Source organism: Cordyceps militaris (assembly GCF_000225605.1).
Source record: "Cordyceps militaris CM01 unplaced genomic scaffold CCM_S00003, whole genome shotgun sequence".
Classification (NCBI taxonomy): domain Eukaryota; kingdom Fungi; phylum Ascomycota; class Sordariomycetes; order Hypocreales; family Cordycipitaceae; genus Cordyceps; species Cordyceps militaris.
In genome coordinates, this window is record NW_006271971.1 from 3828408 (window position 1) to 3840528 (window position 12121).

General features: G+C 53.1%; 3 protein-coding genes across 3 annotated transcripts; 2 read left to right on the top strand and 1 right to left on the bottom strand.

The window, feature by feature from the left end:
• Positions 1-863: 863 nt before the first annotated feature.
• On the top strand, positions 864-4366 carry CCM_04813 (uncharacterized protein; the record flags this gene model as incomplete). Its single annotated transcript, XM_006669959.1, has 3 exons — positions 864-1212; positions 1302-3421; positions 3467-4366. 3 exons carry the CDS (start codon positions 864-866, stop codon positions 4364-4366), a joined length of 3369 nt encoding a protein of 1122 aa, XP_006670022.1.
• A 518-nt stretch (positions 4367-4884) lies between these two features.
• Positions 4885-6555, bottom strand: CCM_04814 (uncharacterized protein; the record flags this gene model as incomplete). Its single annotated transcript, XM_006669960.1, has 5 exons — positions 4885-5059; positions 5235-5388; positions 5505-6026; positions 6051-6113; positions 6201-6555. 5 exons carry the CDS (start codon positions 6553-6555, stop codon positions 4885-4887), a joined length of 1269 nt encoding a protein of 422 aa, XP_006670023.1.
• Positions 6556-8291: 1736 nt separating this feature from the next.
• Positions 8292-9338, top strand: CCM_04815 (uncharacterized protein; the record flags this gene model as incomplete). Its single annotated transcript, XM_006669961.1, has 3 exons — positions 8292-8616; positions 8688-8752; positions 8949-9338. The coding sequence occupies 3 exons, from the start codon at positions 8292-8294 to the stop codon at positions 9336-9338; spliced, it is 780 nt and encodes a 259-aa protein (XP_006670024.1).
• Positions 9339-12121: the final 2783 nt, after the last annotated feature.

The following is a 12121-nucleotide window of genomic DNA, read 5'->3' on the forward strand; positions in this document are numbered from 1 at the left end:
CAAACACTCTCTTTTGGCGCTGGAAGGACCGAAATACATGCACTCCGTCCGTCACCGAGAAATATGCGCCCGTATATGTCGTGATACGTCAGCTTGATTTACGAGGGCGGTGGGCAGACATGATCCATGGGTCGATGCTCAGCACCCGCAAGTCTTGTAGTGGGAGTCATTGCCGCCTTTTCCTTTGTGTGTCTTGGATACATAGGCGTGCATTGGGCAGAATTGCCTTGTTGTAGTCGGCGAGGTAGCCATGTCTGTTACCCCAACATGAATAGCACGGCTAAAACCTGGCTGAGAGTTTCACAAGAAATATTAGATTTTTTGACACCAGTAATCTCGAGTCACCTCTTCATATTTTAAATTATAAACTAAAAATATTCAATGGTCAATATTGCTGATGCCTCGCGATGATCAATGCCCCAAGTTACTCTACTACGCTGACCGCACTGGCATAGAGCTTCCATCCCACAACATCAGGACATCAAACAGAAAAAATGTCTCCTACTGCCCTCCCCATCCGATATGTGAGACATTCAATATTGTTTGCCTACCCGCACTCTGTACATCGGTCGCACATATATCGTACCATAAGTCCGAGTGACCAGGTCGCGCGTTACACAGCCCATGTCGTTACGTGACCCCGCCATCGCCTCTTGAGCTCAGCCTCACCTCAGCAACCTCTGCACCTCAGACACGAGCCAACGATACGCTGCAGGTGGCACGAATCTATCTAAATTGACGCTGCCACTGGGCATAAATTCCCGCATGCCTCCCACTGACTGGAGAGTTCTCCTTGCTTCATGCGCTCGACAGCCAACCGAAACAGGGCCGCCCCCTAGCATGCTCATCGACCAGCCGTCATCATGGACGCCCTCGTCGCGCTCTCGCTCGCGTCCACACTGGTACAATTCTCCGACTATGCAAGCAAGCTCCTTGCCCCGGCGCCGCAGATGTACAAGGCCGCCCACGGTGCACTGACCAACAACGTCAACGTCCAAGTCCTCATCCAAGACCTCCTATCTCTCAAGCAGCGCCTCAAGCGACAAGCGCCCCCCAGGTACATGTCGAAGACGCACGACCCCAACACGGAGAATGCCAAGACACTGGAAGCTCTGCATTTGCGGTGCATGGGTGCGATCCAGGACCTTCTTGCCCATCTGTCTCGGCTGCGGCCAATGGTCAAGAACGTGAGACGACACGATGAGCAGCAGAGTAAGTCAGCCACGGGTAAATGGCGATCACTGTTGGGTGCCGATTGCTTGGAAACGCTGGATAGAGAGCAACAGCCTGAAATGCTGCAGTTCCGGACCTGGGACGGTTTTCACAGAGCGTTCCATGCAACCTGGAACGGGCAGCAAATGCAGACTTTGGAGGACGATATTTGGGAAATCCGGAGAGACGCTCAACTCCGCATTATGGTTTCGTTCCGGTAGGCATCTTCTCCTTCTACCATGACAATTCCTTACTTGTTATTAGTCGCGCTCTCGCCCATCTCGCGAGACAGCGATCACACACAGCACACGAGCTGAGAAGGTTTACGGGGCGTATTTTGGAATCTTTCTACAAGGGCGAAGAGGCCTTCATTTCCCAGATACAAGCTCAATCCCAAAAACTGCTCCAGCTTGACGAGTACGACAACGACGACGACGACGACGACGATGCGCTTGGGACATTAGCGGGCGAGCTCCTGCACAGCATCGGTGCTCTTCAAACCCCGGAGCACAGCAAGAGCCGAAACACATTTCGTCTCACCAATCCGAAACTGGAAAATGAATTACGTACACTCATCATCGAGACTTGTGTGCTGGAAAGCCTCTCCTTTGAGGCCATGGTCGACCGCCGCGAGAGCGTGGAGAAGGCGCACGCCCGCACCTTTGACTGGATCTACAAGGATGCCGAAAGCGCGCAGGTACCCTGGAGCAACTTTGTCGACTGGCTCAGACACGGCGGCGGCATCTACTGGATCAACGGCAAGGTGGGCTGCGGAAAGTCGACCCTCATGCGGTACCTGTGCGAGAACGCGACCACGCAACGGGAGCTCGCGGTTTGGGCTGCCGACCGCCCCTGCGAGGTGTACAGCTTCTTCTTCTGGAACAGCGGTGCCGACGACCAAAAGTCGCAGATAGGCCTTCTCCGGTCACTTCTGTTTGATATCCTGCAGAGGCACCGTGACCTGATGCGCCGGCTTATGCCAGATGTCTGGGGCGTGTGGTCCCACCGTGCCGAGACTGCGCTGAAGGACAAGCTCCCTTATGATTCCTCGCTCTTGCCACCAGAGCCAGACGCTCTGTCAACTTCTGCGCTCAAAGAGATTTTTCAAAAGGTGCTCAAAGCTGTTGGTGAGTCTACCAAGCTGTGCTTCTTCATTGACGGCTTGGATGAATACGGCGCAGAGCACTCGGACATTATCAGCCTCGCGGCGCAGTGTTCTATGCTTCCTAATGTCAAGTTTTGTCTCTCGAGCAGACCGCTTCGAGTATTTGAAGAGGCCTTCGCCGGGCTGCCCAGCCTTCGACTTCAGGACTTGACACATCTTGACTTGAGTCATTACGTGCTGGACTGCTTGTACCGTCAACCACGCATGCAGCAACTTTCATCTCCCCAATCTAGCGAAGTGTCCTGCTTGATTCAGGAAACTGTGAGCAAATCTCAAGGAGTCTTTTTGTGGGTGAAGCTTGTGGTCGGCTTACTATCACATGGTTTACCTACCTACGACAGCATTGCAGACCTGCAGCATCAAGTACATCAACTTCCTGCCGATCTTGATGACTTGTTCGCATACATGGTAGCCCTGAAGGACCACCGACGCGCCTCACAGCTTCTGCAGATATTTCAAGCCGCCAGAAAACGATCACCAGAGAAGATTACGCTTCTTCAGTTGTCTTTTGCCACCGATGAGGACGAGCTACTTGCACAAGAGGCGCCAATGCAGAGAATCTCAGTTCACGACATGGCATCTCGCTGCCAGGAGATGGTTTCCCAGCTACAGAGCACCTGCGCCGGCCTTCTTGAATCCCATGACTCCAAGTATTCTAGCATCGCGCCAGATGGCAAGGTCCTGTTTCTGCATCGCACCGTGTCTGACTGGATCGCGAAACCCAGTGTGTGGGCGGCAATTCAGGCGCAGACAGTCGGCACGGGCTTCAGTCCGTCGCTCGCTCTGCTCAAGTCCAGCATCCTGGGCATCAAAAGTCTAGACGTCAGCCCCAAGCGGCTATTTGACCTGAGAATCGTCGTCGATGCGGTCCTCTATGCCAGAGACGCGGAAACAGAGCTCGGGGCCGGGTTCCCACAGCTGTTCGACCAGCTGGACGTGGCCGTTTCCTATCAATGGCGCCTTGGCGACTGCCGCGCCGTCTACGGAGTCGACAATCTGTCCGACACGAGCAGCGACACAGCCGACGCGCAATCTGACAAAAGCGTGAGTCCTTCCGCGAGTCCGACGCAGCTGATGAGCTATTTGCAGTCGTACCGTGCTTCCATGATGGCTAGTCAATCCAGCGTCTTTGGGACACTGGACCTCGGTACACACAACGCCTCGCGCCAGCCGGCCCCAGCCAGTCTGGCCGTTGCCGAAAACACGCTGGCCGCCTCATACATTGCGCACAAGGGAACACGCCTCAGCGGCCGGGCAACCCAGGACCAGCAGCGGCGCGAGGCGGCTCCGGTGCCAAAGACGGTCACCACGCCGCACCACCACTGGGCGTGGTGTTTCGAGGTCCCCGGACTGGTGCCCATGCACGGCGCTGCCAGCTTCTATGACGTGGCGCGCCTTGCCGGTCTGCGGCACTACGTCGCGGTCAAGGACGGGTCGGTCAACGTGCTGGACCAGGACGTCGGGCAGCATATGCTCTTGCGGGCTGTGGTGCTTCCGCCCGCCGCGGCCGTTGACCGGGCCGATGTGGCTGCGCTGCTCGCCGGTGGTGTGGATCCCAACTTTGCGTTCAACGGACAGACGCCGTGGGAAGCGGCGCTGGCCGCCGCCGCGTCTGCATTTGCAGGCGTGCGAGGGTGTAGCGAAAACGGACTGTCGCCGGCGCGCAGGACAGTATGCGAGGACTGGATGGCGGTGCTGGATTTGTTTCTGCGACACGGCGCCGACCCGTACGCCGTGGCGCGGGTTCAGGACGTGGACGACCGGGCGCTCGTCTCGGCCTGCACCGTCGCGGAGTCGTGCGCACCTACGTTTCTAAAAAACGAGGCGGTGGTGTTAATGAAGCTGCTGGTGGAGAAGCGGGCAGAGTTTGACAAGAAGCAGATGGCTAGGAAAAAGAAATCTCCGGGACTCGACATCGAGGGCATGACTCCAGCGTCATCCGGTGAGTGGCCCATGTCTTGGATACCCATCCGCAACAACTTCACCTAGAGATATCCGTCAAAGGGTTTCACTATTTGCTACTATTGCTCCGATACATACTCTTCCAAATTTTGCTCTAATACACATTCTTCCAATTTCCAGAAAACAGGTTTGGCGCGTTTGTGTTCAAATATAAGTCAAAACACGTCCTCTTCTGATACATACGACCATAGGCAGTAGAAAACACCGCGTCCCGTTTGCTCCGCTGAAGTTAAGCTACTGACCGGCAGATTAGTAGTTGGGTCGGTGACGACCAGCGAACACCGGCTGTTGTATGTTTTTTTTGCTGTTTCTTGCTATTTCTTTTTTGTCTCAAACATTTTGCTCGTTTTGTGGCCGTTGGAGGATGCGAAGCTACACGATGTCAGACAATCATGTTATATGTTGTGCATCGATAGCGGATCTAATACGGCCTAGCGTAGGAGTGGGATCGACAGTTCCAATCCCGCCCAGCCACCTCGGTGCAGAGGGCAATTTGTGCCAGCATCGAACGCAATCGGCCGACGTTTGTATTAACGGGCGGCGGCCTAGTTAGCTTTTACCCAGTCCATGAGCTCATGGCGCTCGTGGCCGTCGGCCAAGGCCACGAACAAGGCCGAAGAACGGAGAGACGGGGAGAACGGGGGGTACTTTGCACTGGGTGATGCGGACAGCGAAGATGACGATGAGTAGGATACGTCGAGCAGGAAGTCGGACGAAAAGCTACGGCCTGCAAAGTATCGTAAATAGGCATTGCATATGGCGGATTAAGCTGTTAAAAAAGTACTGTGATGAAGAGAATGTTTGCTTCAGGATACATGTTGTCATGAATCCTCCTATTCCCCTGCTATACTAGTGGGCCCCTGGAAATACATCTGACTCAAGTTGGGGAAAGTACCCTTCAGAATAGACGACGCGTTGGTTTATGAACGGCCCATTCAGATATAGATAATTGGCCACGGCAGCATAAACGTAGCTCTCTGGGTTTCGCGCATAAAGTGATCTCACAGGGCCTTCCTTCTTCGCAGCTTCAAGTATCTTCTTCAAGGAATCTGCGTCGTTCGTCAGCATCTATTGAATGGGATGGATGAACATGGTGGCTGTCTCGGGATGCGTCTATTAAAAGCACTGAAAGATGGTGTTCTTTTCTTCTCGAATTCACACTTACAGCTAGAATCGGGCGTGTCGTTATTGTCTGTCAAATGGTAGAGCTCATGATAAAATGTTGCCGATCTAGGCAGCATCCGGTCGAGCTGGTATTTTTGCTGCCTCAGGTCTCCTTCGGGGTAGTTGTCTGGATCCACGGCCTCCGCCAGGGAGGGAAACGAGTGAGCGGTGACTGTCTTTCCATCTTCGCCAAAGATCGGGGGACAAAGCAAGAGCAGCCTACCACGCTCACCGATGGTGAAGGGTTCGACACCGGGTATTCCTTGCACGACGTCTGGAGTCTCTGGTGTCACGGCGCCCTGGAGCGTGTCGCTGCAGATCTTTTCATTGGCCGCAAATACGTAACCTTTGAAGTTGTTGCACCAAAAGACATGCTGAAAACGCCAATTCAAGCCTGAGAATACGTTGTGAATGCCCAAGTAGGCAACAGGCACGTTGGTATTTGGATCTCTCTCGCTGACGATGTACTCGCCCTTGTCGTCTCGTACGGCGCTGTCCGGATCCTCATGTTCAAACTCGCTATCTGAACAAACCAGCAGCGGCTTACCGGGCCGTCTTGCACTCCTGAGACCTCCGCCGTTCAAAAACTGCGTGACGCCTGCGATTCGTGCTATGCCATGTAAGAAACCAGCGAGGGAACACGAGGAAACGCCTTTCCATTCTCCATATTTTCAACGAACGGGCTTTAGCAACTTACTTTTTACCTCTTCCATGGTGCCGGTGTCCTCCACCATACCTTTCAGCGGCATTGTACCAAAAAATGTACGGAAGACCACCGCGAAAGGTGGTATCCCTGATGCTTCGCGGGCCGCAGTTTCGAAATCGGAATGCATCTTTTTGATCTCGTCAAGCCACCCTTGAAGAACTTGAACTTTTCCCTTGCAGCTGTTGCCCAATTCGAAGAGATCGTCAATCTTGCTGCTGGGGTTGTCTCTCGGATACAACAACTCGAAGGCATCAGACGTGTCGAACGAGCCATTCGTAGCGAGGACACCGGCAGAGGCAATTGACACGAAGACGGATGCAATGAGAGACACTCGTGACCACCACATTTTTGAATTGGTAACTGCTCTTGAGTAGACGAAAGATAGACCAGGAGCCAGAAGACGGCCAGAAAGGGAAGGTGTAGGGAGGGTAGTAAAGCTCTGCGGATGTCTTTCGCCCTAGACACTGTTTGCAAAGTCAAGAGATAATTGACTAGTTAATAAGTTTCCGTCAATCCCTTTTTCGCCTTTGCCTCAATTTAATCCAGCCTGTAAAGGCTCGACTTTTTGGGGGGAATCTTTGGGTCCTAAGGCACGCGAGAAGCAGGACGCTAGAACAGGCAATTTATAATGGAAAGGCTGTCATGGTGGCGTCAATATATTAGAGAAGATATACCGCCAAACTGGGTAAAATCAATGTTAGCCATTAGAGACGGAGACGGCAAAAAGAATAAAAAAATATTGAGAATATAAATGACAGCCCGCCGGGTATTAGCTGCTTAATTTGGCAAATGCTACTTTCAGCAACTATCTATACGTTGACTCTTCATTCCAGATCCCTCACAACTTCGGCGTCTCTAAGCTAGATGGATTCGTAACTAGCCAAACCCTCTTTCCTTATAATCGACTGAAATTGAAGAATCGGCTAGTGTCTGTACTTTTGACTATTAAATACTTCCTCACTGGCTAGCCAGGTTCTTGATCTCAACAACGACAATTGGCCATGGACTCGCCGCCCATGGACGCGGGAGCGTTGTAGCAGCACCAGCCACCGCAAGTGTAGGCTCAAGTCCACCGGGAACCACGTCCGTGGCAGTAAATAATGTTCGCAGGTGGTGTACTCCTGGGCGACATTGTGGTCGCACCTTTCACCAATATTACCAGCGACGGCGGCAGGAGCCAAGTGAAGATCATGGATGGCGAGGAGCGACTTGCGAATAAGATTGAAATATAAGGTTCTTTGATGTCTCACAACTCAGATGCCGTATGCCTGTATTTTCTACTCGAGCAAAGGGACGATCGACGGAGCACCAGTGCAGCCGCAACTACATGCGACTCGAGTCGGGCACCAATGCTCAGTCGGAGCCACCTGCGAGAGCGCAGATTTCCCAAATTTTTGATGCATGCCGCTCGCGTCGCAACATGTAGAGCACGGAAATAGTAGCTGCGAAATACTTCCGAGACAGCAACCCATGTACGTACCTTCCGACCACACGAATGCTGCACCCTTACGATCGTGTGAGGGGGCATTCCCACTCTCACGCGATTGTAAGTAGAGCCAAAACGATGCCCTCTTTTCCCTCTGGAGATGTCTATGAATGAATGGTGAAGAGGGGCTTACACGGGGTACGCTCTGCGGAAGCTTCGTTTGGCAAATTGTCCCGCGCAACAGAAGAGGAAGAGAAGAGGAACACACACTTACCATGCCATTTCCCACACTCTCACGTAATATATTGTTGCGGATCAAGGTGGATCATTTATAAATGGCCATTAATGGCAATAGCATGCAGCTCTCTGCCCATATTACTGAGAACTGGAGCACGCTGCATCCTTACTCTTCCGGTCAACAAGGGGGGCCCGGCTCCGGTTACCAGATTCCCCGTATTGATGAGTGAGGTCCATACTTGAAGAACTTATCATATTTATATTCACACACACACATTCGCTGCTCGGTCGTATCTAACACCCCTCCACAGTGCGATGCAGTCTCGCCAACGTGCACGCGGTGTGCTCGTCTCAATATACCATGCAATGGCCGAGGCCAGACTCGCTATAGATCTAAAGAACATTTTCCCTCAGATGCGATGCATTGGGAGGCACACAAGAAGAAGCCTAGCAGCGCTGTACAACGCCGTCAGCTGGCAGTGCTAGACATCTCGCGCCTGGCCGGCTGGCTGACACAGATACCAGAGCGCCTCGGTGCCAATGAGTTGCTTGAAAAGGCAGCATCAGCGTTTTTGGATGCATTTGACTGTCTGCAGAGCGACGAACACAGTAGTGCGGCGTCGCCGGCGTATGCGGTTGCTATGGAATGCTTACAGTCGGTGCTGAAGGACCAGCACCAGGCCAAGTCCCCCAATCCCCTGGCTGCCATTTTCAAAGTGCAGATTATCTTCAAGGAGAGACGTTGTGATGATTTCCTAATCGAATTGCTCAGAAATGGACTGTGAACTCAGCTAGTCAGTACTTGAACCACATAGCCTGCACCTGCCAGCTCTTGAATGACACAGTGGAAGAATACTGGGGCGACACCTTTGCACAGTCGGTGCGTCAGAATTCGATTCAAATTGTTGTGTGTGGTCTCGGAAACTGCTCCACGTCTAGGAAATCCCGTCACTAAAGTCAAGATCCCACTGTGATACTAGGTGCCGCCTTGGTCCTCAACGCCTGCCTGCTGGCCATGGACCCTACAAATGCCAACCTTGAGCGAGACGCGCTGGATATGGGAAGTGAAGCTCTAGAGACGTCACGGAAGCCTGATTGACCTGCCCAAGGGCGTGTGGCTCGCGCCCGTTGCCCTTTTCGCGTCGTGGATAGCGACGGACGATCCCGACATTCCGTGTAGCCTCTTCTCCATCATCAAGGAGTCTAACCAGTACTGGGCCGAACCGGCCTACATAGAGCCTGGAAAGGCGTTGAAGAAGCAAATTCTGCAGCTTCGAGCCAACACGGTAATGGAGCAGGGCCCTCGAGGGCTTCGGGATTTCGGTCTGTGTGTTGCATGTGGTGCTGGAAATCAGGGCCAAGACGCACATCATTCTCTCAGCCTTGGTATAGATCCACACGGGGAGACATTCTCCGGACAGCTCACAAAGCTATTAGGTGTTCATTACTGTAGTCCCAGCACATAGAGAATATTTGTTTTTTATTTGTTGAGCGGCTTGGGTCCTAGGAACCAGGGAACTAGCCAGCCACCGTCGTAGAATACGTTCCACACGACGGCTATGATTTAGTGATTAATTTCAAGGAAAATTACACGTGGGTACTTTCTCATGCTATATACGAAATGAAATATAGGCAGTCAAGCAGCGAGCTTGGCCACGTGTGAGGGAGGTATGTTTGTAGGTAGTAATCAAGAGTGCCTCTACAAACAGGAACTGCGAGCGGGGACCGTCTTCCTCCCAACATCATCACCAACAACTACGCAATTCTGGCAATCATGACAAGCCAAACGTCCGCAGATTCCTCATCGGACAATCATGGTATTTTTCTACATGCCACAACTATTGTATGCAACGCCGACTAACTTTGCCTTCCTCAGACCCTCGCCTATTGTGGCCGTCACCGACCAAACAATATTGCGGCATTCTAAGGATAACTCTCTCTTGCGCGCACGTGTCTATTCCATCTGACGAAAGCACACGAGACTCCTTGGGTCTCCTGCAGGAAGACAGTGAATGGAAAATATACGCAGTAGTAGACTGTGGCATGCACCAAAGATCTTCAGCGGCTACCAATTGGCGGAGGGACCAGTTTCAGAAGCAGCGGGTGCGGGTTCTGAAGCTGAAGCCTGGCGCAGATGCCGAAGACACAATCGTTTTTTGGGAGCGGCCGGAGGCCTTCCTCCATTATTGGGTGCGTGAGGATTCTCCGAAAATTACTGTGCATATAATCGCGCAAAACCACGGGACTGAAACGAACGTTCTTCTTTGCTCTTTCCGCACCGAGCCAAAGCAACTGGATACGCAGGCATCGCTGCATGTCGACAGTCATCATGGCCAAGGCTCGCTCTCTCTGCAACTCTATTCCTCTCAAGAGTTTCTACCCCTGTCGGAGCGCCTATCCACCTTGATTCCTGGAAAATACAGTCCAGGTAAAGTCGTCTACGTCCGGCATGGCGATGGCCTAAGGTGTGCGCTGGTGGCTGTTCGTTCCACTGCTGAATCGCCTCTTCGGACCGACTTGCTCGATGCCACACACGGAACGGCGCCGTTCATCAGCCCGGTCATCTCTGTCTACCAAGCTGAAAGGACGCTGTTCTATTTGCTCACGGTCATTCCGGGCGGCGGAAATCTCTTCGTCCACCTTCAACGAGAGCGACGCTTTACCGAGGCACGAGTGAGGAAATACGGAGCCCAACTCATCTGCGCGCTCAAATGGCTGCATAGTAACAACACCGTTGCATGTTTACGCCCAGAAACTGTCATGCTGGACTGTTTTGACCACATTTGCCTATGTGCGTCCACGGCATTCATTCTTGGGGCCGACGCGACGCTTGTCGGGTGTCTGGCGCCCGAGCTCAGTGAGGGCCTCCCGCGAACGAAAATGACGGACTGGTGGGATCTCGGCATTCTTTTATATGAAATGCTCACAGGTCTTCCCCCTTTGCTTTCCTGTTCCGGGCAGGGTGGCCGGAAGAAGAAGGGCGGGGACGACCTGTCATTCCCGGGCTATCTTTCCGCCTCTGCCAAAGAAGTGTTGGGTATGCTTTTACACTCAGACCCCGAGAAGCGTCTAGGTGCAAGGGGTGCTCAAGAGATTCTGAGTTCCTCTTTTTTTCAGAGCATAGCGCGTCAAGAATGCGCTAATAGAGATACCAATGTCTTTCGGTGCAGCAGCGACGATGACGTGCTCGCCCTTGAGCCTCGAGCTGACGGTAGGCCTTTGAGGTTTCCGGAACGGCGGACCTCTCAGGGTGTGGTCTATGAGAAAGAATATATGGGCCCGATATCATTTTGGAGATCTTTCGGCGTGATAATGAGCGAGGAAGCGCGAGCAATTTATTCCAGCCCAACGCCTCCAGACACAGCATGGCACATTGTCTGGGATGACATGGTCGCAGACTTTCGATTCTCAAACTCAGTAACCGGAAAAGCTCTTCTATCAAGCGAGCAAGCTAAACTCTGCGGTCTTGAACAGCTGGAGTCGATATTGTCGGGGTGGAACCTGCGACTGTCGGAATTGGGAGCTTCTTGCGAGTCTTGCGTACGTCGCTACGCATACTCGCCAAATCGCCACTGGTCCAAGTCTTGCGCGCCTTTTCAACTAACGAGAGCGCTTGCAGTTGCCCTGAAAATGCAGTGCAGTGCAGAGATGGTCTGCCAGATTCTCGATCGCGGTGCAGACCTCAACACGATAGTTCTTATGTGGCAGGAGACATACGATACTTATCTTATGCCAATGCCACACGTCCGAGAGGACATTCCGGTCGCACCGCTAGAGTGGGCAATTGAACATCAAAGAATGGATCTTGTGGACCTGTTTCTCGAACGAGGCGCTGATATCAATTTTGTCGGCTATCCCCAACACGGCCCTGCTCTGGTCACGGCCGTGTTGCGTCGCAACCTCGCTCTCGTGCGCCGGCTGGTTGGTAGGACGGAAAGGTGTGCAGCTACCAGGGCGCTTTGTCTCGCCGTGGAGCAGGAAGATCTTCCGATGGTCGAGGCTCTCCTCGCCAGCTCTGTCAGGTGTGAGTATGAGGACCCCAAGTGGCCGCAGCGACCGGATTACTATGGCCGCATCTTCGGCCCCGATCCTCGGCTGGATACAGACTCTGACTTTACACCACCTCTCGCACGCGCCGTGCGTCTTGGGAACATGGAGCTCGTGCACCTGCTGCTCGCCCACGGTGCAGATCCCAACGTGGCGTACCACAACATATGCCGCGGGCATCCGCGACAGGCCCGCGAATTGC